Here is a 27,429-nt window from a genome sequence, read left to right on the forward strand (position 1 = left end):
GCTGTTTCAGTGGCAATAATATTTATCTAGCAATAATATATTTAGAAAATAAAAATAGCAAGCATGGAGGAAATTGTCTAGTGTTAGTGCTATTAGCTTTATCTATTAATTATTAATAATGGGGATGTCCCAATCACATTTTTTCTTTGCATGTGACTCTGACTTTGAGTCACCTGATTTTGAAAATATGCCGATATCCAGCAAATGTATTGAGTTGGGGGAAAAGTACTATTTCCAAATGTATTTTGTCCACACAATTTGAATAGAGCTATCGCAATGTTAAAATGGAAATTAACGGGTGATGTCAACAAAGCAGAAAGAAAAGTCACAAATCCCTTTTTTCGAGTTGTGCAGCACCAAAATAAGGTTGCAAACAAATTGTTTAAACAATGGCCTGAGTAGGTAGTTTCATTGAGCTGCACAGATGTTTTTTTTTAATGATGTGTCCACATGACATCAGCTTTCCTCCCAGGAGTACACACTTTCGAGCCCAGCCTTTGCTTTAGGCTGCAGAAAGACATCCCATTAGCGGGGGGACATAAACATGCCACAAAGAGTTTAATTACCGTATTTTCTGGACTATAAGTCGCACCAGCCAAATAATTACGAAGGAAAAAAACATAAGTCGCAGTGGAGTATAAGTCGCATTTTGGGGGGAAATTTCTTTGACAAAATCCAACACCAAAACCATACATGTCATCTTGAAAGGCGATTTAAAATTAAAGTAAAATAGAAACAACAGGCTGAGTAAGTGTACGGTATACTAATGTTACATGACTGACATGCCTGGTAATGTCAGTAACGACGTAACATATAAAGAGTTAATCAGATAACTCTGACATAAAGAACATGCTAACAAGTTTACCAAACTATCAGTTTCACTCCAAATCACTAAATCCAATGAAATCTTCATCCTCGGTCTCACTTTTAAACAACTCCCCCAACTCGGGAGGTAGATAATTTCACACATAAGTCGCACCAGAGTATAAATTGCCAAGCTATGAAAAAAACTGCGATTTATAATCTGTAAAATACGGTATATTGAATCTGGCATTGAGCACGTTCACCTAACTAGTGTCTGCTTCTTTCTTCCACTTTTGCTCACAGTTTTGACCTCAACTACAAGTATGGCAAACCACTCATTTTTATGCATTTTTAAAATGCTTTTGAGACTTTGTTCGTCTTGTCTTGAATAACTAAAATACTTTTAAATTGGTAATATAATTTTCTGTGCTTACTTTGAGAGGAGTTCTATCAAATTCAGTAGTCATCGTTAGTTAGCAGGTTATATATAGTAGGTTTAAAATATGTGGCAAAATTGCAGAATTTCCTGTTGGTATTAACCTCTGTGAGTTTTTGTAAGGGCCTCTCAGTTTGGTCAAGTTTTCCAAAGCTGACTTTTTTCCACCACCTTCCTCTTCGTCGTGCTAGCTTTTCAAGAGGTGTGGAATGACGTTGTAGGATAACGGATGTTATTATCGGATGCAAGAAGTTAAATGGTCCTTACACAAGCAATACAGGACTCTTGTTCTTTGGAGCGACTTATAAATGAAGTCGTTGTCATTTGGAAAAAGTTTCTTGGCCCCCGATTTGCTTTTTCTATTGCTTTTATTTACTTGGTATTTGTTTGTGCTTGTGACGTGTGTTCTCTGAAGCTTAATGTTCGGAATGACCATGCACGTTGTAACAAGAAATGGGGTGTGGTTTGTTAGAAAAAGATTGGCTTTAATTTTGAGCTTGCTAAATTTAGTCTTGGCCTAATTTAATCATACTTTCAAGGATACACAGTGCTGCTTGTCTTGATGAAGAACTAACTTAACTATCGCGTGATTGCACAAATTATCGGGGTTTTTGCTATTTCCTTTTTATTAGTAGTTTTTTTCATCTTTACTTATGTAGATGTTTCTTTATTTTATTTGTCTTTTGTTAAGAGGAATACTAATATGACAGAGAGATTGTTAATTGAGAAATGGAGAAGGGGGTAGGTTAAAATTAGCTCATGCTGCATCCAACTCCTTTTTGGGCATACTGAGTAAAATCTGTTATTATTGTCTTTAATATTGTTGTTATTATCCTAATTGTGATGTTGCTTTGTTCATTTTTTAAAGGCTTTTATTTATTTGTGTCTTAGTGACACATTTATTTGTCTGACGGCCAAGTGGTTAATGTGTTGCGCCCTCAGTTGCGAGTTTGTGGGCTTGATCCCAGGTTGGTCCTCACTGTGTGGAGTTTGCATGTAATACCCGGGCTTGCTTGGGTTTTCTCCGGGTACTCTGGTTTTCTCCCTCATCCTTGTGCCCTGTGATTGGCTAGCCACCAATTCAGGGTGACCCCCACCTGGTGCTTGTAGTTAGCTGGGATAGGCTCCAGCACCTCACGCGAACCTAGTGAGGATAAGCGGCCTCAGAAAATCAATTAATATTTTTTTCTTTCTTTATTCTGATTCATGTCCAAAATAAAGCATAAAAAAGCAATCAAAATTTTCTAAAGTTGACAATTTTAAACCAATGTCTTTTTAATTGCAGTATAATTTTTGATGAGCCAAATCTTATTGCAGTTTTGCAATCGGTGTTGTATGATATATTTAATGATGGTATAGTTCTCTCCATTTTCGATGAGACATCTGCAAGCCATGTGAGAGGGATAGAGGGAATAAAGTGTTTCACTCCAGTCTGGGGGGTTGGGGAGGTTCGTCGAGGGGGGGGTGTTGAACACACTTTTTTAGCTTGAGAAGTAGAGCAGTGTATTTTTCAGCAGAAGCTGGGGAGGAAATGGGCAGTGCAGGGTGTGCCAAGACAGGAAACATGACGGAGCACTTGTAAAACCTTTGAAACGCCGTTCACATGTACACAATTTTAAAAGAAAAGCCCTCATTTGAATGAAGTAATCATCTTATCTCATCTCATTTTCTGAACCGCTTTATCCTCATTAGGGTCACGGGGGGTGCTGGAGCCAATCCCAGCTGTCTCCGGGCTACAGGCAGGGGACACCCTGAATCGGTAGGAGACGGACAACCATGCACCCAAACCTAGGAGCAATTTAGAGTGTCCAATCAGCCTACCATGCATGTTTTTGGAATGTGGGAGGAAACCGGAGTACCCGGAGGTAACCCACGCAGGCCCGGGGAGAACATGTCATCTCCATACAGATGGACATGACCTGGATTTGAACCCAGAACCCCAGAGCTGTAAGCTGATGCACTAACCACTCGCTCCACCGGGCCACCCTGAAGTAATCATGTCATACTATTTTGTCTTTAAAAAATGGTCACAGCTCAAGTAAGGCTGTCCCGATATGCAACAAGTAAATAATTTGCAAGATAAATAAAATCAGCAATTAACAATAAAAGGCAATTTTCAATTATTTGTTAAAAAAATGTGATAATTATTTGATCATTATTAGGCAAGCTTTGACAAGACAATGTAACAAGTCTGTTTGCGTACTTACACTTACGACTATATCAATATGAGCACAAGTGACTCACACTGGAGCTCCGTGATTGTTTATTCCTGTGTTTGCACATGTGTAGGTTTGTTTACAAATCATGGGTCTCTGGCAAAATTTACAATGTGAAAAGGAACCGCACCAAAACAGTCCGGACCAAATGTATTTTGGCCAAAGAAAGTGAAATATGCGCTTTGCTCTTTTGAATACGCCTTATGTATCCTTGAGAAAGATACTGAACTTCACACTGTTCCCGATGATGTGTCATCAGTAGTTAAATGAGGATATAGTATAAAGTCAAAGTTTTGAGTGCTGTGAAGGTGGGAACGTGCTATACAAGTCCATTTACCAAGTTCATTGCCTGATTTTTTTATTTTTTCATCTGCTTTTTTTTCTCCAACTGAATTAGGAATAAAAGAAAGCAGCGAGACATGAAATCATAAACTAGAAAGTACATACATTTAAGTTAATAAGGATAAATCTTGTCTTTTTATCCACAAAAGCCAGAGCTCACCTCTGACTGTTTTTTCTGTTCACGTGAATTTGTCAGGCGGGCAGTCGGTTTCAATGTGAGGAGCTAATTGACTATTGATGCCAGTCAGCCTCCTCAGCCAATTCAAGGAGTCCTGGGCAGCTGCCTCTCTCTTTCAACACCAAGTACAAAGTCTCACTGTGGACTAACTGGGTCATCCTCTTGTGGGAACCAGTACCACTGGGATACTGTAGGATTGTAAATGAGAAAAAATGGGTGGTGGAGATTGATTCAGACTTTAAACACACGAAAGTGATAACAGAAAATGTTTTTGTCTGTTTAAAATCAACTGGTACAGTGATCCTGAGCTTGTTCCGCCTCTTATGTTACTCTGGTTTAATTCCTGTCCTGACCGCTCGCATACTGACAGAAGCAGACTTGGGCCATCTGTGGGAAGTGAGATTATGAAACAGGCCCCCCGTGTGCTCTTGACCTCAGCCGTCATACAATAACTACAATGTAAATCGACAGAATGTCATTCATGATTTATTTTCTCAGTTTAACTTTTTTAAGAGTTAAAACAACCTCCCTCAGTACCTCCTTTTCCCTGAAAGATATTTTTTTACTGGAGGCAGGAACTTTCATATAAGAGTCATGTAGAATTGAATTAAATTATATTGAATGCTTGTATTGTCATTATACAAATATAATACGATTTAAAGCTTTCACCATGTAGTGCACAAAGAACAACAACAAACAAACAGACAAATAAATAATCAATGAATAATAAATAAATAAATAAGTTGTCCAAGTGAACGGCCTTGTTCCGTCTGAAGTCCAGGATGAGTTCCATGGTTTTGGAGACGTTCAGCGCCAAGTTGTTGAGAGCACCACTCGCTGATTCTATGGACTCAACAAGAAACAAACACATATTTAATCAATATATAGTAATGATAAATAAATCAATAAATAGTAATAGATGGATAAGTAGTCAACTTAAGTAGTATACGTAGTAGTCAACATGGATAAGTGGTACAAAGTCACTAAATTGGCTAGCAATAAGTCTTGATTAGGTTCTAGGTGTAGAACTCAAGTTGAGTATGGTGACAGCTCTTGGGAAGAAACTGTCCTTGAGTCTGTTTGTCTTGGCTGTTATGGCTCTGGAGCGCCTTCCAGAGGGCAGCAGGTTGAAGTAGTGGAAGCCGGGGTGCTTATTGTCTTTTATGATGCTCTCTGCCCTTCTAAGGAACCGGGATTTGTAGATGCTGGACGGGGTTGGTAGGGGGCTGTTGATGATCTTTTGGGCTGTGTTGATCGGCCTCTGCAGTCTTTTCCTGTCGCATGGGCACACAGAAACAATTACATATTGTTTTCAATCTCAACAATCATTGGAGGACAACATATGTAATGGTGGGCATTGGGCATACAGATTGCGGTTTGAAGTGACCCAAATCTTTTCACCCTGAACTCTTCTTTCGTGAAATTCTGAAAGGTTCAACAGGGTATGACGCAAAATACAATGTTTCTTTTTTTGTTTGATGGGTTTCCTTTTAACAATGCAATTTTGCAAGAGTTCCAGAATTTGACAACAAACCGGACACGCGCATTCATCGTTCAACACATGGACAAAACGGTCTGGGCGGGGAAACAGATGTATAAAATAAAAGAGCTCCAACATGCTGCACTCAAAGCCTTTTTCCTCCATGCTAATGCTAATCATCTTAAATGTATTGGGACTAAAGACTACATGTGTATTTTCCGGAATAATTTATATTGGCATCTTCGCAAATATCAAGTAAACATTCTCTCTCCTCATTACTCCACTTTGAACCGTGACTCATGTAAGCCGACGTACTGCTAACCCAGGGGTGGGCAAACCGGTCCTCGAGGGCCGCTGTGGGTGCAGGTTTTTGTTCCAACCAATCAGGAACAGACATGTTGACCAAAAAGATTTCTGTAGAAAACAAGAAGCACCTGACTGCAATCCACTGATTGGAATTGTATGACATCAGATTGGTGAAAAGGTGTCTTCTTTCTGGGTTGGAATGAAAACCTGCACCCACTACGGCCCTTTGTGGAATAGTTTGCCCACCCCTGTGCTAACCACAGACTGTAATGTTAGCCGAACAACATTTCCCGTAATGCCGGTGGGTACGGGAGCCTGTTTCATGCAAAAAGGTGTGTGAATTCAGAAATGGTTCCCACCACAATATGCCCACTTTCCTACATGTGGTGAACCCCATTATGCTTCTAAGCAAACTGAGACGATGTCTCCACGAAGGTCTTGGACCGACTGTTTGCGCCGCACCAGAGTTCACTGTTTTTTATTCCAGCCCAAAAGGTTCGCCCCACATACTTTAGTTTTAGTCCGAACCAAACAGGGAATGCGTGGATATGCTCTTAGAATTTCAAGTCCAATCCAAGCCACCTTTATATGTAGGTTTAAATCTGACATTGGTGTAATTTTTTAGAATGTGACAACTGTCTTATAGTCAGTCCATTGACCCAAAATCAAAATTCATTCTACAATATTGTAATTTGTATTGTTCAGTAATTGGTGAAATAGGAGCAGGCCGTGTGTGTAAATTAAGGTGTACATAAAGTGCGTTGAAATGATGCACTCTTCCACATTCTCAAAGTGGTGTGCAGGTATGACATACGGGTTGGCCAGTGTCCTCGTAGGTGATTTGTTGATCAACAAAACCGTTGCAGATTGGTTGTAGTGGCAAGCGGCGGAAGTAATAGAACTGTTTCATATGTTCTTCTATCACGTCGGAGGGCCACGTGTGCATGTACAGCAAAATTCATATTTGACTTCTTTGTTGTGTGTTGCCATGAGGGTAAGCAATTTTCAACTTTTGTTAGTTTCATAGAAAATGAATTGAACGCGAGCAACATCGCCTCCTGTGTTTCTCGCCCATTAGACTGCGAAACGATACAGCACATAAGTATTTGGTGGACATAATACAGTTGAATGGGGACTTAAAAAATCATTGCGTGAGATAGTGTGGATTTGTCTTTCCGACTAGACCCTGGCCAGACAGTTGTTGTAACCCACCGTTGTGAAAAATATTTAAGTTTAACCTGAATCTAATGCCAGGGAAGAAAATAATATTGAAGATAGATTTAAAAATGGTAACAACTAGAATAGATAGAAAGAATAGATAGCATGTCTGTTTTACAATGAGGTTAAAAATAAAGCTATAAAAAAATTGGAATTAGGCATTAACACCTGATCTGAACCCAGTCTACAGGTGTTTCCCCAAATCTGTCCTTTCAGGAATCTCAGTGATTTTAGGCAGTGACTGTTCGAAGAAATCAAGTCAGATAAATGTTTGGACTGGTTGTTGTCAGTTTTCCATAATTATTGAATTCAGAAGAGAGCCCTCTCAAGCCTGTCTGTCTGTCACCTGTTGCCTCAAATACCACCTGTGCAGAAAATAGGTCAATCTTTCACTCAAACCTCATCAACTCTCATTCTCTTGACATCTTAAAAGTGAATGCACTTTAGTGATAAATGCAAGTGTGTGAAGTTGTGAAATGAACCATTTAAGATTTTAAAATGTATAAATTTTGCCTGATTTCCATATTTCCTTCCTCTTCCTCACAGGCAGTCAGCATCAACAAAGCCATCAACACACAGGAGGTTGCTGTCAAAGAGAAGCATGCTAGGAATATCCTTGTATTTTGTGTGCCTCATTAGCAGTGAGGATAATTTATTTTATTCGGAGTAAACAAATCTGATTCTGAAGTAGTTTAGATTGGATTGGATAACTTTATTCATCCCGTATTCGGGAAATTTCATTGTGACAGTAGCAAGAGGGTGAGAATGCAGATACAGGAAAGGCATAGTTACACATGGTTACAAGTTAGACAATACAGACACAAAGGCAGCAGAACAACAAAGCAAAAGCACAAAGTACAAAGCAAAGTATATGGTATCATTAAGAATCACCAAATATTAAGACAGAAAAGCAGCAAAAACACAAAACGAGCAAGAGCGGACGGAGCTACCGCCACCGGCTGCCACTTGAACGGCGCCATCTTGGTTGCGGTAGCAAAAACGGATACAGACTCAAGAAAAAGATGTTGTAGAGTTGGATAAAACTGGAACCACACACAAGAAGTCATCCACAAGATGGGGAACTTCTGCAGATTTAGTAAACCTTTATGGGTAGACAGAGGGATAAAATGACAATAGGCAAGGTCTTTTTGTATTTTTTTTTTAATGGCATGTTGTTTCTACACCAACAATGGAAAATAACAACATTGTATCTGAGACAGAAAACGATGGAATAAAGATTAATGCATTCAGTGCAAGTAGCCCGAAGAAGGTAACAACCAAAAATATTCTAAATTGTTGTGTGCTAAGAAAAATATACTTGTCTATTAAGAAAATTGTATACTATTGTATCTGTATTTCAAAACAGTACAGTTATGCATTACATACTTTATATACAGAGAAAGAAATTATTCTGAACTAAAAGGTGTTGCTCCTTGACTGTGTCACCTTGCATCTTGGGCACTCATCATGAGAAAGGCGCCCATACTTTCTGGGCAGCAGTCAATCGGCTTCCTCTCTCCAGCAATGCAGTTCTTTGCTGGAAGTTCTGCCACGTCTTCCACAAACTGCTACGAGACGGTCATTCAAACGTATGTAAAACCAGAATTACACTAGCACTGTGTTTGCCACTATAAATTTCAGTGTTTTTTTATTTACTAGCAAATCTTATATAATCACTTGTTTTATAAATGCTGACTTTTTTCTTTCTCTTATTTCCTCTGTTCCTGACACCAACGTTTTAGGTGATAAAGGATTCCATGAGGAGTAAGGCTGATTTGACAGATATGAGCAGGATGTGGGTAAGGAAGCACACACAATAGTCTGTTCCCATCACAGAATACTGCTACTAGTAAACAAAAAAGTAAATACAAATTAAAAAATGATCTGTGGAAAAGTTTGTGTTGATAATATAAAAAGAATTGTCTGCATGGTTGAAAGCCAAGTCTAAAGTCTGATATGAAAATGCACATAGAAACATCTGATTGCCGAGATTTTTATTGATAGTTTTAGTTTATCATCAGTCTGACTCATAACCAATGTAATGTGATTGCCCCAAACGTTTTAAATTGGGAAACAAGCCATTTTAGTTTGAGTTTATTTTCACCACCAGTGAAATTGGAAGAGGAGAAATTCACTTTTCCCCCAACTGAGATTACTAATTTTGAGTTCAATTTAAGACAAATGAAGGTGTTCAATTTACAGTTGAGTCAACTGAGTGCCTTCCTAGCAATAACATTAGCTTTACTATTTTTATAAATCTGGATGTACTTTTATCTCAGTTCTTTTTTCATGGTACTGATGTCCGTTCTACCTCAAAAAGTGTTGCATTATTCAGGGAAGATATAAAACATCCCTCTCTTTTGACTCGGGAAGGAATGAGGGTACTTGTTCACCGTATTTCAACTCTGCCCCCATTCTCAGAGTTCAGATATTTTCACAGTGAACAGATACAAAGTTAACGGAATCCCTTTATTTGGCTGTAAAGCAGGAACACGTAATATTTAGGCTTAGTATGATTGTTGTTCTACCTTAATGGTCGAAATTGCAGGCACTATAACATTTAATTAACCCTCACCTGTGGCTATATTGTAACATCTTGAATTTCCTTGTATCCTTTAACCTCTAAGACCCAAACTCTTGCAAGGGATGCATTTTTATTTTCTCTTTTGATATTTCGGCTAATTGGGACCTGATGGGTGTAAAAACAAAGAATTATGTATGATGTAGTTTCTGAGAAAAATGATGTCCACATCATAAGTGGACACCGGGCCCTTGTATAGTCCAAAATTTAACATTGTAGTCTTGTGACAACCAAAAATGTGATGTCCACAACACATGTGGACGCCAGGTCCTAGGAAGTTAAGCACCCTTACAAGCTTCCTACGAACATTTAATACTTTTCTCCTCCTAGCCATTTGACCAAAAGTTTATTTCCTTTTGTGATTCGGTCTCTTGTGCCTTCAGGGTCACCTAAGTGAAGGATATGGAAAGCTCTGCAGCATCTACCTCAAACTGCTGATCACCAAAATGGAGTTTCACATTAAAGTGAGTTGGCATAGCCTATAAAACCTAGCCAGACTCCCTTCATCACTCATTATCTTTTTCTCTGTTCTTTTTTTATTGACATAGTTTCTCTGCAGGGGAATGGGTGGGTCTTAAAAGAACATCCCAAGTGTGAAATTAATGGTGTCCCAAAGAGCTAAAAATTAAGCATCTATAAATGGCGCAACTGAAGAAAGTGGGAGAAACTTTAATGTATAACTATGATAAAGTTTTCAGTTTTTTTTCTAAATATAGTTCTCTATATAGCATGAAGAGTTGGAGGATGGATATCATTTGTAGCATATAAAATGACTTAAGTATCGAAACAAAATGTCATAAATTTGACCAGGACATCCTAAAAATGATTCCAGTGGTAACTCGAGATACGAGCTTAATGCGTTTCCAGGACTGAGCTCATATGTCGATGTACTCGTAACTCAAACGAATGTTTCCCATGGAAATGAACTAAAAACAAATGAATTTCTTCCAACCATCTGAAAAAAACACCAAAAACAGGTTATTGTTTAATACTTCATAGTACAAAAAATTGTTTAATAGTACTAAAATTAGTAAAATAATTTCGCAGAGGGGAGAGAGTGAGAGGGTGTGAGTGAGAGAGAGAGAGTTTTTGCACAGCAACACGTTCGTAACATAACAAACAAATTTAAATGAACTTGGTTTACGATGCAGACACACTCAAAAATAAATTTAATCTAACCTTGCATTAAACTTTATTTTAATCTTTTGTAAAAAAAAAAATATACCTTTCTTCTCCCGGGTTGGCTCTATTTGCCCCGCCTCCACCCTGACTTTCAGATGTAACCTATCGAGGGGTGTTTGCTTTTGTATTCCCTTCAAAATATTCCCAAAACGAAGCACACCAATGTCCTCACAATAGGATAACGCACGACCACTTGCCAATGAGAAATAGTATATACTCCTCTCGTATTATCGAGCAAGCTCCTCTGCCATTCTGCACTGGGGGAAAAAACACTAAAAAAAATGCAACGCTCCGCCCAGTGCTCGTAGAGACATTACACGAGGGAGTTGCGACCAGAAAGACAGTGCCCATGATGTTCTTATGAGCAGCCTCTCTCGTCCGCTGTATGCTTGTATATCAAAATTTCTCTCGTATCTCAAGATAAATATTTGCTCAAAAATTTACCCGTATCTCAAATTTTGCGTATGCTGGGGCACTTGTATGTCACCAATATTGTGATATTACTGTCTGTGGCAAGCAGGTAGTTCCAATTTGCTGAACTATCATGGCATTTACTAATTTAATGCTGTTTCTATAAAATAAATCATTAGAAAACAAATGACTAAAGTGCTATAACAATATTTAGCTAATTCAGGCAATTCATTTTGAGCAGGATTGTCAGATACAGCATATTTCATAGTGACATGCATTCACACTCGTGTGTCAGAAATAGTTCGTTTGTCACTGATAGATGGCAGTGTGACACTCATGCCATTTGAGCGCCCACCTTATGTGATCATCTCTTTCAGAATCCTCGGTTCCCCGGCAACTTGCAGATGTCAAACAGACAACTCGAAGAGGCCGGAGAGAATGACGTCAACAACTTGTAAGTAAGGCAACCTGACGCTTCACTTACACATCTGATCAGCATTCGGTGTTTGATGTGTCAAAGATATTGCGAGCATTATTAAATTCCAGTTGTGAACTCTTTGCCATTATAAAAACTACCATAGTCTCAATGTTGTATTGTCGCATCATGCAACTGTATCAAGTACCTTTTTTTAAACTATAAATCGCACCAGCTAATAAATGCACACTGAATATGGGAAAAAAAATATCAGTCAACTTTTCTGAAGTCCGGGGGATTATTTTAGCTAAGACCAAGAACAAACATTATACATTACACTAATAACAATACAATATATTATATATAATGATAACAAATATTATATATAATAAAAAAAGAAATACAATATATTTTATATAATAATAAAATTGAGAACAAGAGGCTAAATAGCTGTCTATTAACAAATAGAATATGAAAAGATCATGTATATGTATATATACCTGACTTGCATGGTAATGCATTCTAAGAAGCGAACCATTTGATCTAAATATTCTTTCCACTGCAGGGTTGAACAAAACTTGATTGTTTTTGATATATCATCTGAAAATGAATAGATCAATATTGCTGCTGTTATATTGATTTAGATAGCTATAGACCAAAGTGGCGGCCCGGGGACCAAATCTGGCCCGCCGCATCATTCTGTGTGGCCCGGGAAAGTAAATCATGAGTGCCGACTTTCTGTTTTAGGATCAAACTAAAATGAAGAATATAGATGTATATTAAATTTCCTGATTTTCCCCCTTTTAAATCAATAATTGTAATTTTTTAATCATTTTTTTCTGTTTTTAGTTCAAAAATCATTTTGTAAAATCTAAAAATATATTTAAAAAAAAAAGCTAAAATAAAAATTGTTTTATATCTATAAAAAACTGAACATTCAGGGCTTTTAATCCAGTTCTTTTAATGCATTTATTTAAAAAAATCTAAATATTATATCTAAAATGGTCCGGCCCACATGAAATCGAGTTGACGTTAACGCGGCCTAGCGAATCAACCCGAGTCTGATACCCTTGCCATAGACTATAGATGCTAGAACTCAGCTTGTCCTCAGCACACCTTTTTATTGTGGCATGCACGTTGCAAAATCAAATATTATAATGCCTGTGTTTATAAAGCCTTCTCACCCTGCCTGTTAGCGGCAGCCCAGAGCGAAAGGGTCCCATGGCAACATGCAATACAACGGAGGCCCTGTCATGGTGACGTAGCCACATCCAGGAACTAGGCAAGCCAAGCACTTTTTTTCCCACGCAGGGATGCAGTGATTTTTGTCATTTATTGTTGCACAAGAAGGCTCCAACTTTCCTCATTTTTAGGAGGGGGAGTGTAGCAGACCTGAAAAGACCTTACTAGCTTCAGGGAGAGTGTAGCACAGGGGTGTCAAACTCAGTTTGGATCGTGGGCCATAATAATGCCAACTAGATCTCATGTGGGCCATACCAGTTTATTTTTTGGGCCCAAGAAGTTAACTTTCCGCAAGTGACGGTGCAAGAATGCCCAATTCATTTTGACTGGGAGGCTCCCGTCAATGGCACTGAAAGATGAGCATCCACAGCCAGCTTAAGTGAATTGGACAGCTGTCGTTGTCAGTGGCATGCAATGAGTTAATTTGTCTTCTTTTTTTCCACTTCCATTTTATGGTACTTACAGATCACCTCCGATAAATTTTGTATAATTTCCTTTTGATTTTGATAAGCTTTCCGGGATGTTTCTTGTTAGTTCGTCAGTTCCTGTTTATTTTTAGGCATTTCCAGGTTACTTCCTGTTGGTTTTGGGGCATTTTAAGGTTCCTTATTTACTCATTGGCGCTGTTTTAATGGCAGGGGGGGAGTCTGATTGCATATAGGAAATTGAGCAAAGTCCAATAGTGCATGCACTTGATTACACAACTCGCAAACTTCTGGTTTTGCACCGGCATTGATGAAAAAAAAGCACTTAATTCTGTACCTTGGGATTGTCAGGAACTGACTCAATATGTGTCAAGTATTTTGGATAGCGTGGTAGTACCCAAACGTGGGGACAGGGAGTAGCGTGCTGTAACAAAAACTTTAATGACTGTGGCCGATTCTAAAAAAAATAATTAAAATAAATAAATAAAATTAATTAAAAATAAAAATAAAATAATTAAAATACTTCAAAATCAAATAACAAAATAATTCAAAAATAAATAATTGTAATAATATTTTAAAATAATAAATAGTTTAATTAGAGAGAGCAAATGCATAGTATGTAATGCTATTCTGTAAAAATAAAACTATTTTGTGAAATCTCTGTGTGTCTTCCCCCAGCTTCCAGTTAACAGTGGAGATGTTTGATTACCTGGAGTGCGAACTCAATCTCTTCCTTGGCGGTAAGTTCTTTTGGACTGGCAGGCAATCAGCTGTGAACACACATTCCCTAGGGCATAAAGTTCATGCATGGTCAGACAGGGCAACAGAGTGATAGAGTTTTAATGGTGTACAAAAATAGAAACTTTTACCATCAGACAAGCGATGCATCTCATTGAGTAGTTACAGACTGTTGTTGTCAGGGTGAGTCATAGGTGAATGTTTCTCATAGTACATGGACATGGCTAAAAATAGGCTCTGGGATCTGAGCTGCAGGAGCTGAGAGGAAATGCTGAAAAAGCTGCTCTGCTCTCTTATGACGGAATCCAAGGAAATGACAGTCTCTTTTTATCTTTTAATCTTGGCTTTCAGTCTGCATTCTGGGAATAGCAAAAACTCCCATCTCTAATGAAGTTGCAATGCGGTATCACAGTGTTTCCCAACTTTTTTTGAGCTGCGGCACACTTTTTTCATTGAATAAATCTAAAGGCACTCCACCAGCTCAAAATCTTCTCATTTAAAACTAGGTTGCCTATATGAACAACATAAAGTCCTTCTCATCAAGGTTTTATCATCAGGAATTGAAGGAACTCCCAAAATTATTACACTGAGTAAGCCGCATTTCCAGATTTTGACGTAACGTCCACCCAGCTCATCTGATCTTCCACTTCGTCCGAGACACTGTTTTCGGTTGTGTCCGACTCTAAGGCTTTCTCCACTGAGCGCAGGCCGTTCCCTGGTTGGCTCTAAGGTAACTCTTGGTCCACGAGAAAATAGGAAGAGGTTTACTGGTCCGTGGTAAGCTGAAGTTTGGGTACCGCTGCTGTAACACGTTTAAAAAATCTGGGACAATTATATCGTTTGTTTGAACAACGCTAAACTGAATTTTGGTAACCAAGGACACGAAAAGGTTGATGGGATTGTGGAATTGATTCCAACTCATTGTTGAAGGAACGCATTCTGGGAATTTGAATGGCTACAAATACGGTAGGGCGGCCCAGTAGCACGAGTGGTTAGCACGTCGGCCTCTCAGCTCTGGGGTCCTGGCTTCAAATCCAGGTTGGTCCACCTGAGTGGAGTTTTCATGTTCTCTCCAAGCCTGCGTGGGTTTCCTCCGGGTACTCCGGTTTTCTCCCACATTCCAAAAACATGCATGGTAGGCTGTTTGGTGTTAGGGTTGCTTTGTTTTATGCTTTTTCCCCCTCTGGTGTCCTGTCTGAGTGATTGCCCATTGTGCTCAGCTGTCATTTCTCCGCCCCTAGTGTATTCCCTGCTTGCTCCCTTGTGTGTTTCCCAGTTGTTCCTAATTGTCTCGTCTACCCATGTCAGTCTATTTGAACCCCACTGATTGTTATGTCATTCGTCGGATCGTCTGCTTTAGTTTGTCCACGCCATGTTACCTCGATCCCTGTTCCATATGCTTCGTTCCTTGCTTTCCCGTGTCTCCCCCTGTCAGGTTTGGTTATGTGATTTAATTTCTAACTCTTTGTTATTTTCAAAGAACCTGCTTAAGTTATTAAAGTTTTGGTTTGAGCACACTTCCCTCGTTCTCCCCTGCTTCCCTTGGGTTTGGGTCCTAATTTCTCGTTACCTCGCCTTGACGTCTTGCCAAGACGTAACAATTGGACACCCTAAATTGCCCTAGGTATGGGTGTGAGGGTTTTCTGTCTCCTTGTACCCTGCGATCGGCTGGCCAACAATTCAGGGTGTCTCTGGCTCGGAGTCAGCTGGGATAGGCTCTAGCACCCCTCGTGACCCTTATAAGGATAAAGCGGTTCAGAAAATGAGATGAGATCCTCTAGGTGGGTTTTATCAGTATTCAGCGCTCTCGATAATTGGGGCCATGGAGGAAGAACGCCGAGGGCAGGTCCTTCCATTATTAGGCATGGTGGGTCTTATGTTACCCAATAGAGTTTGGATGTGCTCCCAATGCTTGGTTTTATTTTTTTTTTGTGGTACTCTGGCTTCCTTGCACATCCAGAAGACATACTTGCAAGGCTGATTGGATGCTCAAATGTACGTATTCATAGTTCTGATTGTCTGTGTGAAAGGTTGTTTTTCTACATGTACCCTTAAATTGACTGTCAATAAATTGTACAGGAGGCATCCATCCCATGGTTAGCTGAAGTTGGTTTCTGCGGTCACCCTAGTGAGAATAAACAGATTAATTTTAGACTCGGGATCAAAAGTTTATCGTTTATTTTTCGGGTATTCACCCCTATATACCATACACAACCGAATCACGTTTTGTAGTTACAGTAAAAGTCTAACTAACTGATGAGTTATTAACAACAGTGTATTTGTGTTTTGTGCCACGCTTGTCCAGTATTCAGTTCGTTGGATATGTCCCGATCAGTGTCAGTGACCGCTGCTGGCCAGTGTCGCCTGGCCCCACTCATCCAAGTCATCTTGGACAGCAGCCACCTATATGACTACACAGTCAAGCTGCTATTTAAGCTTCACTCATGTAAGTACACATAACTACCTATCAATCCGTTTAATAATGGTATAATTCATATAATCATGCAATTTGAATTTTCATTAAAAATGGAAATCAGTAAAGAATTTAAGTTATGATGTTGGTGATTTAGGACAAATTGACACAAAATAAAATATCAATTTAAAGTTACTGTAAAAGAAGTAGCCATTCTGTGGAAGGAAATAAACTTGTGGAAGAGTTTATGTACATTTGGTTAAGGAGACAGTTTTCTTTCAGTGATGAGCTATCAAAATACCCTTCAACTATTTGAACTACTTTAAATGTATGAATGTTGTTTTACAATTATTTGGGGCGGGGGTCGTATAATTTCTTGCAAAATGTACAATCAATACAGTGGTACCTCGAGATACGAGCTTAATTCATTCCGGGACTGAGCTCGTATGTCGATTTACTCGTACTAACTCAAATGAACATTTCCCATAGAAATGAACTAAAAACAAATCATTTCTTTCCCACCCTCTGAAAAAACACCCTAAACAGGATATTGAATTGGAAAAACATTTTTATTTGTTCTAATTCACTATCTATTAACAAAGTAGCAAATAACTAGTGGTTTAATAGTACTAAAATGTGTTTAACTGATGTATTTTGTATGCAGGCCTTCCAGCCGACACTCTCCAAGGCCACAGAGACCGCTTCCAGGAACAATTTAAAAAGTATGAATGGCCACCGTTGCCCAACCTCAAATCCTGACGGTCGTAATGTCACTGCTGGCATACATCTCTGGCTACCCTGTTCAAACAAGATTTCTTTTTTTCTTTTTTATCTCTTATTGCAGATTGAAGAGTCTATTTTATCGTTCCAGTAACTTGCAGTACTTCAAAAGGTTGATTCAGATCCCACAGTTGCCTGAGGTACTTTTACATAATTGTTCAAAATAGTTATGAAGACTAATGAAGATTCATTATATGTTAATGAATTTAGTCCCAACTAACAAATTAAAAAGCCGGTTTAAAAGTTGATTTAACACAACTGTCTATATTGGTAGTTTCAGGCAACAAAATATTTGATAAAGTAACCAAATGGTCATGGAAAATAGGAAGTTGAAAAATATCCATTCTGAACATTCTTCCTTCAGCCATGGGGAATGTGCAATTGACATTCTGTGTTTTTCTTGGCTCTCCAAAAGAACTTTTTCATGCACTATCACGGATCAAATGTTTCCTTGCAGAATCCTCCAAACTTCCTGCGTGCATCTGCCTTGTCAGAGCACATCAGTCCAGTGGTCGTGATCCCAGCTGAGTCTTCTTCCCCAGAATCGGAGCACATGGCGGAAACTGATGATTTGGTGGACACAGACCTACCGGTAAAATCGGGATGGGTGTCTGAATAGAGATTGGAATCTGTAGTGTAATATTTGTGTTGGAGTCCTACTGCATGCACTTTAGATTGTACAATTAAGTCATGAAAAGTACCCATGAATGGATGCTTAGGTAATCACAAGCTGAACTCACAGCCTTGAACGTTATTGTTGGATGGGAACCTAGCGTTACATCTGGTATACGCGTGAATGTTTAGTATGAAAGTTGATTGTGCAGATATCAGAATTTTAGTCATAATACATTATTGTACACTAAACCAAAAGAGTCAGACATCCAAGCTTGAAATATTTGTAATAATTTGTTTTGAAGGAAACACTATGGAGCTTTGCCTTTTCAATTTTGTGGTTTTGACTGCTCAGGCTCCAGTGGAGACCAAATTTGATGACCTGTTTGGCACCTCCGCTGCAATCGACCCATTCAACTTCAATAATCAGAATGGGATGCGCAAGGACGATAAGTACGTCTTGATTACCTTATGTACAAACATCTGTAAATTTGTTAAAACAAGAAACATTAGTAATTATTGTAGTTAATTACTAGAGATCCATACAATTCTTTGCGAATTAGACTCCCTCTATATGTTTATACTACATCTACCATAAATTAAATTTGTAATTTCCAATAGTCTGGTGGACTACACCAGTATGTGGACTCTCTTTAATAAAAACCTTATTTACAATACTAAACTGTAACAATTGAATTCAACTGAATTTTAAAAAAGATCATATTTTACGAAAAATGTTCAAAAATTGTGGAACATTTAAGATATTAATCAATTGAATGAATGAAAAGGATTTTTTTGTTAAATTGTATTCTTAATTATGATTGACTAGTCAGATAACACCAATTAAACTGTATTTGTTTTGGTTTCAAAATGTCTCACCGAAGATAAAAATCTACATTAAAGCACTTTTGCGTGCTCCAAATGCAAATTTAAGGTTGGGAGTGTGTAATAATATTAAGCAGTGTATACACATGTTTAATTCATATTAATGCTAGAAGAATTTATGTAACATTGTGGTGCAGAAAATATATTCCATGTTGATACTTTCTTTACATTTTGACTGCATCACTGTGATTTAAGATTAATTCTTGAGATTGTGGCATTGGCACAGGATAAGCACTTTATACATCTCAATTCTACCTTCGAAATCGTTTGTAAATTCATTTAATTGATAAATTTATGTAACATTAAGGTACAGAAAATATTTTCCATGTTGATACCTTCTTTACATTTTGACTGCATGACTGTGATTTAAAATGAATTCTTGAGATTGTGGCATTGGCACAGGACAAGCACTGTATACATCTCCGAAATCTTTTGTACATTCATTTAATTGATAAAATAGTTTGTAAATATAAAACCCACTTGCAAAAAGCAACATGGCTAGAGCTTTTGATTAACACACTGGCATTTTCTATGGATTAGAGACCGACTGATTGATCAGTTGACCAGGGAAGTTCAAGTTCTCAAGGATGAGTTGGAATCATTTCGACTTGAGGTAAATAGGAAATTAACCCTCAGGAATACAGAATTTATTGCTTATCCAACATACTTAATATTGCTCATGATCAAGTAAATATGAATGAATAATAAATTCCTCGCTCTTTCTGCCAGAGTGGACGATTATGTCAGGCCTTGAGGGGCCGTGTCAACGAACTGGAGGCAGAGCTGGCAGAGCAAAGCCATCTGCGCCTACAGGCGGCAGGGGAGAGTGAGTTTCTGAAGGCTGAGCTTGACGACCTGAGAAGGGTCAAAGAGGACACAGAGAAAGAGCAGCGGAGTCTAACAGAAATCGAGAGTAAGCCGTCGAGCTCATTTATCACAGGGATATTATAATAACCTGATTACGTTGATTGAATGTCGAAAAATAGTTCTGAACTGTTGACATGAAGGTGCACACACTACGTAGTGTGAATCCACAAAACATGTCAGAAATTAAAAATACAATAATAAATAAATAGAAAAGAGCACATCAATGAGATGACCCAAAACTTAAGGCACTTCAAATGGCAACTTTTGTATTTTGTTGTTTCAATTAAGTTTTGTTATGGAGGTGGGGAAAATATGCACATTTCTACACTTATTGATGATTTGCTTTTACAGCCAGTTAAAAGGATAGTAACATATTTTTTCTTAAATCATGATGATAATTCATTGACATCCCCCAAAATCTTTGAAAACACGGTCTAAATAATGACCTGGTAATACTCCAAAAGTTGAAAAAAAAATGCCCCATGACAAGGCTCAAATCTGCAAAGCTGATCTGGTAGAAAATTGATGAATAGCACTGTTTTGTCACTATGCAAATCAGTTAGATTAGATTAGATTAGTTTAGATTAGATTACATAACTTTATTCATCCCGTATTCGGGAAATGTCATTGTCACATTAGCAAGATGGTGAGAATACAGACACAGGAAAAGACATTTTAGACATAAATAAATAGGTAATAAATAAGTTAATGAATACATAAATAAATAAATGTATAAATAAATAAACAAGCGTGTTGCTGCAAGATGTTATAAAAGCCAGATGTGGTGAAACAAGTAGTTGTGTGGTTGTTTAATCATTTCATAATTGAATAATTCCATAATTTTTCTCTCAGAACATAAGGATCCTCTATTTCATTCCCCTATGTGTGATCTGAAAAAGTAGCTGATCAATAATTTTTTTTAGTGTTTTTCAAAGAGGGAAAGTTACCATTTGAAATGACTAAAATGTTTTGTCCTAACTATTAAATTCCCTCCCCCCGTACACAATAAAACAACTGAGTGAAAATCAACCAGGACAGGTGGTTCCAAAACTTTTGCTGAAGGTTGCAGAGGACAACTGGAATTCTTTATTTTATTTTATTTATTTATTTAAACTATGAGCAATAGTAAAGTAACAGTACAAGTAAAAATGAACTTTTTGACAACTCTTAAGTGCAAAATACTTGAGGTGGAAATAGTCTGAACTATCTAAAAATATGCATTACTCTTGCATGATAACTTTTCACACATAAAAAATAATTAAATAGTAGTTCATGTCTGTATTGAAAGGTGGCTGATTCAAATGATATTTGCTGATTTTGCAGAAAAAGCTCTGGCCAATGAGCAGCGCTATACCAAGCTAAAAGAAAAGTACAGCGAGCTGGTACAAGGTCATGCTGAATTGCTGAGAAAGGTAAGGAAACGCATTTGTTCATGCAAAAAAGAAATTCTCGTATTTCTAAATGTATATTCGCTTATGGTTGCAGAATGCAGACGTGACTCGGCAGATGACAGTGGCTCGGGCAGCGCAGGATGAAGTTGAGGCAGTAAGAAAAGAAATGCAGGATAAGGTGAAAGCCGCCCAGGATTTTGCAGACAAACAGGTGAGCATCAAACTCAGCTTGGCTTTTTTTATTTTTAAAGAAGCCTTATGTATCCAAGGAAGAGACGTCCAAACTATGACCTGTGTTGCACTATCCAGTTTTTGTTGGCATGGAGCCAATTATGAAAATAATATATATAATTGTTGGGGTAATCATTATTATAAATGTGCTTGCAATGCTTATTAGGAATATTAATCCTTATTATAAATGTGCTTGCAATATTAATATATATTTGCTTATTAGGAATATTAATGCTTATTATAAATGTGTATCAATATTAATCAATATATATATGTGCTTGAATACCTAAGGATAAACCTATCAATAATAGTCCCACATAAAGCTTGTGTTCATCTTATATTCTGTTATAATTTTCATCTTCAACATTTGATGGAAAAAGTCACTTAAACGAGCCTCTCCTTTATTTCAGGGGGGAAAAACCTGACAAAAGGTCAATGTAGGAAACTAGAATTTCAGTACAGCGGTACCTCTACATACGATCGTAATCCGTTCCGAGACTGAGATCGTATGACGAGGTTCTCGTAACTCGAGCGGACGTTTCCCATTGAAATGAATGGAAAACAAATTAATTCGTTCCAGCCCTCTGAAAAAACACCAAAAACAGGATATTGGATTGGAAAAAATGTTTTATTTCTTCTAATTCCCCATCTATTAACAAAGTAACACATAACTAGCGGTTTAATAGAAATAAAATGTGTTTAATCTAACTAAAATTGGGCGGATTTCGCCGAGGGCACAAAAGGGGCGGGGTCTACAGTTTTTTTCCACACAACGCACTCGTAAACGGAACAAACACTCCACCCTCACGTTCGCTATTAATGGGCTGTTTGCTGTTGTACTATTCCCTTCAAAATATTCCGAAAATGATGCACACAAATGTCCTTACAATCGGATAACGCACGACCACTTGCCAACGAGCAGCAGTCTTTATCAGCGATCGCTCCGCTGCTCATGGAAGCTTCGTAGGCGCTGGCTAGCGGCTCCCTTTTAGCTTGTAGCATCTGTGGTCGCATCCGCTTAGAACGGCGCCTATGATAGAGTTGCTACCGGGGATGCTATTGCGGGGAGTTGCGAGCCAGTGCCCTTGATGTTCTTATGAGCAGCGAACGAGAAGTAATATAATACTCCTCGTATTAGATAAAAATAACAGGAAATGCAGCAGCTGAGCTTACCCACGTATTGATTTTGGGTAAAGTTTTATTCTGAGAAAGAGTGCCATTGCCTGTCGGCGTTGTGTGCACGAGTATACTTCATTACCCAGAAAGCCCTCTTTTTCCCGCGCATGCGTGTTGTGCGTTTCCTGGTCTGAATAACTCATCCGGTGCTCGTAGATATTGTTATACACGAAAGATATGCAAAAAAGACAGTGCCATGGCCACCTGGCTTGGTCGCATCACGAAATTTTGATCGCATGACGGGCGAATTATTCGATCGAAATTTCCGTCGTAAGACGAGAATATTGTATGACGAGCGGTCGTATAACGAGGTACCACTGTATGTTGTTTACTTAAAAAAATATATAAAAAATGGTTAGTATTTTCATGGCTTTATTTATGTCATTGGATGTTTTCTCAGTATTTCTTCATCACGTTTGTTTCTTTTATCCCAGTTTAGCTTTGTGCTAAATTGTGACTATGTATGCACATAACTACCCATATACTTTTTAAAAACGCGATGATAGTGGTCACACCGGTTTCTTTCATATTTCATTGTATATCAATATTTCATTTTTTTCTAAAACAAGCACCTATGATAACTACTAGAGCAGGGATGCTATAATTCAATATTTAACACACAAAAAAAGAATAATAAACAGCTGTCAGACCTAAAACAACAAAGTTTGTTGTGTTATCATTGATGATCTGTTTTTTTTTCTTGAGTTTTTGTCTGGAGTATTACATTGCTTTTGACAAATGCAACGTTTTCTCAACACAGGAACGAGCACAACGAGTCCGAGTTGAGGACTTGCAGAGGGAGCTAGCGTCCAATAAGGCAGAGCTGAATTCCCTCAAGACCACCATGGCCTCTTCACAACAGGTATGTCATCGTCTTTACAACAAAGTAGCAACCTATTCTCTTCATCCTTTGTCAGAATCTTAGTAAAGTAACCCAAAGCAGTCTTTTTTTAATAATGCCTTTAATATCCCCACATATTCCCTTGGTAACGCAAAATCAGTTGAATATATATATAGGAAATTTTCTTTCTGCCCCCACTGCTCTTTCTGCGCAATCTAAATAGATAAAATACTGCAACCAAGAAATTTCCCAAATATGGGATGAAATAAAGTTCTAATCTAATATAATCTACCAATAATGCTGTCTTCAAAAAATAATTGTGCTTGGTTTTGATTGACATGCTGATAGAAGTTTGTACGTATTTTATAGTTTCCAGTGGCAAAGACTTCTTATACTAAAAGAGAGTTATCTGGGTTCCCGCACCCATTGTCATTAATCCAAACTCATAATTTCATTAAGACCTGTGTGTTCAAAAATCATGCTTTTGTTAAACAAAACTTGAACTCATTTTCTTCCAAAGGTTTGTCTTTTCCACTGCATCCTTCCACACTGTATTCTATTTAGGTTCTATCCCCATTTGTCCCCATTTTATTGCTTGTGTAACTCCTGTCACAGAGCTCAAATTATCCTAATATGACATTTATTTCCCTTCCACCCTCAACTTTCCGGCATTGGACCATGCTCTAATTCACAAGTCTATTTTTAATGAATTTATTCCGGCCAGTTCCAAACTATTCACAATCCCCCGATGACATCCTCAGGGTTCCAAGCATTTCAGATCTGATGAAAGTTCACTCTGATGTCATAGTCTGTTTTGTGAAGTTGCACACACTGCAACATCACACTTTTTCAATGATTGTGATATAAGTATATGTATGTACAGTCGTACCTCTACTTATGAAATTAATTGGTTCCAGAACTTTTTTCGTAAGTTGAAAATTTCATAAGTAGAGGTGTACTTTATATGTAAATTCTCTAATTCGTTGCGCGGTCTTCCCACAACTACCGACTAAACCCTTTAAAATTGGTCAAAGTGTCCCAATTTTGTATGAAAGATGTGAAGAAACACAAAAATGAGAGAAAATTCACTCCAGTGAGGATAAAGCAGTTCAGAAAATGAGATGAGATTTAGATATTAATAAATTATAGTCTTTTTATATGCCTGTAACTGATATTTTATAAATACACTTCTTGATAATGGTACTTGTGCACTTGCTTTCGTGCCTATACAAAAATACATGTATTGTGGTAGTTTTAATGGGGGTGATCCTACTTCGCGGTTTTTCGATTATCGTGGCCATGTCTGGTCTACATTATACGCAAAAAAACGAGAGATCAGTGTATATAGGTATATGTACATTTATTTTTATTTTTCTGCAGTCCAGTGAAGTTCTCGGCACTCAACTAGTCGCGATGGAATCCGAGAAAGCGGTGCTTGTTGAATCCTTGTCCCAATTGGAGGCCAAGCTGGCTGGTCAAGTGGAGGAGCTCGAGCGTGTCCAAAGTTCATTGGCGACTGAGAGAGAGTGCGGCGTGAAGACAGCAGAAGCACTGCAAAATCAGCTCAACGACAAGGTAAAAGGTCAATTAGGTTATTTGATCTTATTTAAGTGCAATAATACTAAATGAAACCCCTGCCTCATTTTTGAGTTAGTGTTATGTTGATTTATTTTTTATGATATTGTTGGCCATGATGCTCTTAAGAGAGTTGAGGCGTTTTTTCTTGTTCTTGTTTGGTGGTACTTGATATGAATTATATAAAAATGTTGGAGACACACTGTTGTGTTTTCATTCTATTTTGGGTCAACATTTTTATCCAAAAGGTTATTTTAAGAATCACAAGATTTTTGTTGTATCTGTGGAAGTCGCTGAAAGTTGAAACTGTTTAAAACTAGGCTAGGAAAAAAATACATTTTCCAAGCTTGTTTGGTGTCGTCATAAGTATAAAACAAACTTCTAAATGGAAGAAACAGCAAAGCATGTTTTGAGTTTGTCGTGTTCTTTGACGTTTTGTATATGCCAATAAGATTTGAAAGGGGAAATAATAATGGAAGTATGTCTGCTTGTGTTTCCATAGGAGAGCAGGGAGCAGGTATTAGAGAGCCAGCTGGAAACGGCCCGCTGGACCAATCTGATGGTAGCTGTGGAAGAAGCAGAGAAGATCATCCAAGACTCACTGGCTCAGATCGATGATCCAGCTCACATCAGCTGCACTAGCTCAGCAGGTTGCTGTGCCTCCCTAGGCAGTGGGCTGCTAATTACAGCAGTAATGAGTGTGCGGGTCTTTTGTAATGTCCAAAAACGCCTACTTCTACAGACTACCTGGCATCCAGATGTCAAGCATCCTTAGACTGTGTGGAGCAGCTCCTTCCTGCCAGAGACGCCTTTCTAGCTGATGAAACAGGTAACCAGTCTGATAATACGCAAAGCCTTCGTCCATTGCATATTTCCTGTATACAAAACCTCTGAGGACAATGTGTTCAATTTTATTTTTTTACCCAGGTGTTTCTCAGTTGCTTAAAGTCATAACCCAATGTGGCCACCTAGTGGGCGACACCATTGTACAAGGCAGTGCCACCTCTCACATGGTTCCTGTCGAGCAGGCTGACAGTAAGCTGTTCTATTCTGTTATGTTATACTATAAGTCTAATTACGGCTGGGCAAAATGACAAAAATTGTTATCACGATAAAAGAATAAATATCAGTCGATACCGATAATTATCACAATAACCATCACACCTTTTTTGTTTCAAATTTAAACCTTCAAACTTCTGTGAATAAGTAGATAAATTACTTTCCTCCTTATTCAAATATGAAAGTAACTGTTACCTTACTTTATAAAAAAAAAAGAGAATATGAAATATGATTTTAAAAAGGATTTTTGTTGTTCTGTTGTGCAATAAAAATAAGACAACTCCCTCCTTACACTAGGAAAAATAAAGAATAAAACCTGCAGGAATTTTGACAGCCGTCTTTATTTTTATAAATTTGCCTTCAAACCAAAAGTTGCTGTGCAATATGAAATAAATAAAAGAATCAACTGAAGACATCACCATCGGCAAGCAAACTGTTTTCCAGCCTTACAAAAAGAAACTGTAAAGCAGGGTAGATCGCACAGATTGCTTCTTTAAAATTAGATCTTGAGGTAAGAAAGTTTTAGCACCCCTGCACCACAGTGTTTTTGTAAAATATAGTTCAATTGTATCCAATTTATACTACCAAAAAATCACATTTAATCTTTTAGAACAGTTTCCTTTCAAATAATTTAGGAACACCTCAAAGTGTAACAGCGTTTAACTCAATCATTAAAACCTGAAATCAAAGCGCAATGTTCAAACTGGCATCTTGCAAGAGCAGGTGTCACTTGTTATCTTTTTCTTGATTCTTGTGTTTATAAACAGTTTGATCCTGCTATGTTCTTTTGCTTAAAATCATTGGCCAATTAGCTTCCTTCCTCTACCTTTTGCAAGAGGCCTTGTTGACAGGGGCTTGGTTGAGGTTAGGATTACGAATAAGCTATAGCTATAGACCACGTGCCAGTGATGCCCTGTCACTAGTGATTCTGTTTTGCAAGCTGCAGGTAGACCCTTCCTCTTGTTTGGCCTAGCAAGGGATTGGTGCTTGCTAAGCATCCATTTTCAGCAACTTGAAGCCAGTGGTTGGTTTGTGGAACCAGAATGCTCACCATATTGAACCATGAGCACCATCTCAGTGGAAAGAGAACAATAAAGCCAAGTGTTCTTTTTTTATTTAGATTAGATTAACCTTTATTCATCCCGTATTCGGGAAATTCAGTTAGTAGCAGTAGCAAGCACAGACACAGGAAAAGACAATGTAGACCTAGATAAAGCTGGAAGCCCACACAAGGTTAGCTTTTTGGACAAACATTGCTAGTGTATATACAGCACAGTAAATTGAAGTGGCATTATGTTTTAAGACAAATTTTTGGTTATAAGATGTGCACTCTATACAGTTCTTTCAGAAAGTGTGAAGTCTTGTGGGGCTGAAGTGCTTCTTTTCCTGGGCCACATGAAAAAGAAGAAGGACCTGAAAACTGCAGACAACTGCAAACTAAAGGAGGTTCTGATGGCCATACGGAACATGGCTGAGGTGGGTGGTTGACAAAATGTTGTCTTCATGTTCAATTGAACGTTAGCCAAACTAATGAAGATTGCCTTTGGATTCAGAAATTGCGTCCTAAGGGTTTGGAGTTGCAGCAAGGAGAGCTAGGAGATCTTGTGGAGCAGGAAATGGCGGCC

The 27,429-nt window shown here is 38.1% G+C and overlaps 1 protein-coding gene across 1 annotated transcript in view; it reads left to right on the forward strand.

The window, feature by feature from the left end:
* hip1 (huntingtin interacting protein 1) overlaps positions 1-27,429 on the forward strand; it is a 49,630-nt gene that overhangs the window by 11,718 nt on the left and 10,483 nt on the right. Inside the window, exons 2-23 of the mRNA XM_077611303.1 lie at positions 7,527-7,590; positions 8,427-8,569; positions 8,723-8,779; positions 9,945-10,025; positions 11,532-11,608; positions 13,915-13,976; positions 16,280-16,420; positions 17,052-17,109; positions 17,232-17,307; positions 17,625-17,759; positions 18,135-18,232; positions 19,205-19,277; positions 19,394-19,577; positions 20,855-20,943; positions 21,017-21,133; positions 23,090-23,191; positions 24,551-24,745; positions 25,248-25,395; positions 25,488-25,574; positions 25,673-25,780; positions 27,144-27,280; positions 27,358-27,429. The exon at positions 27,358-27,429 is cut by the window's right edge and continues 39 nt beyond it. Coding sequence (XP_077467429.1) covers positions 7,527-7,590; positions 8,427-8,569; positions 8,723-8,779; positions 9,945-10,025; positions 11,532-11,608; positions 13,915-13,976; positions 16,280-16,420; positions 17,052-17,109; positions 17,232-17,307; positions 17,625-17,759; positions 18,135-18,232; positions 19,205-19,277; positions 19,394-19,577; positions 20,855-20,943; positions 21,017-21,133; positions 23,090-23,191; positions 24,551-24,745; positions 25,248-25,395; positions 25,488-25,574; positions 25,673-25,780; positions 27,144-27,280; positions 27,358-27,429 — 2,304 coding nt within the window. The remainder of the gene's footprint in view (positions 1-7,526; positions 7,591-8,426; positions 8,570-8,722; positions 8,780-9,944; positions 10,026-11,531; positions 11,609-13,914; positions 13,977-16,279; positions 16,421-17,051; positions 17,110-17,231; positions 17,308-17,624; positions 17,760-18,134; positions 18,233-19,204; positions 19,278-19,393; positions 19,578-20,854; positions 20,944-21,016; positions 21,134-23,089; positions 23,192-24,550; positions 24,746-25,247; positions 25,396-25,487; positions 25,575-25,672; positions 25,781-27,143; positions 27,281-27,357) is intronic.

This window comes from Stigmatopora argus, chromosome 10, assembly GCF_051989625.1.
Source record: "Stigmatopora argus isolate UIUO_Sarg chromosome 10, RoL_Sarg_1.0, whole genome shotgun sequence".
NCBI lineage: Eukaryota > Metazoa > Chordata > Actinopteri > Syngnathiformes > Syngnathidae > Stigmatopora > Stigmatopora argus.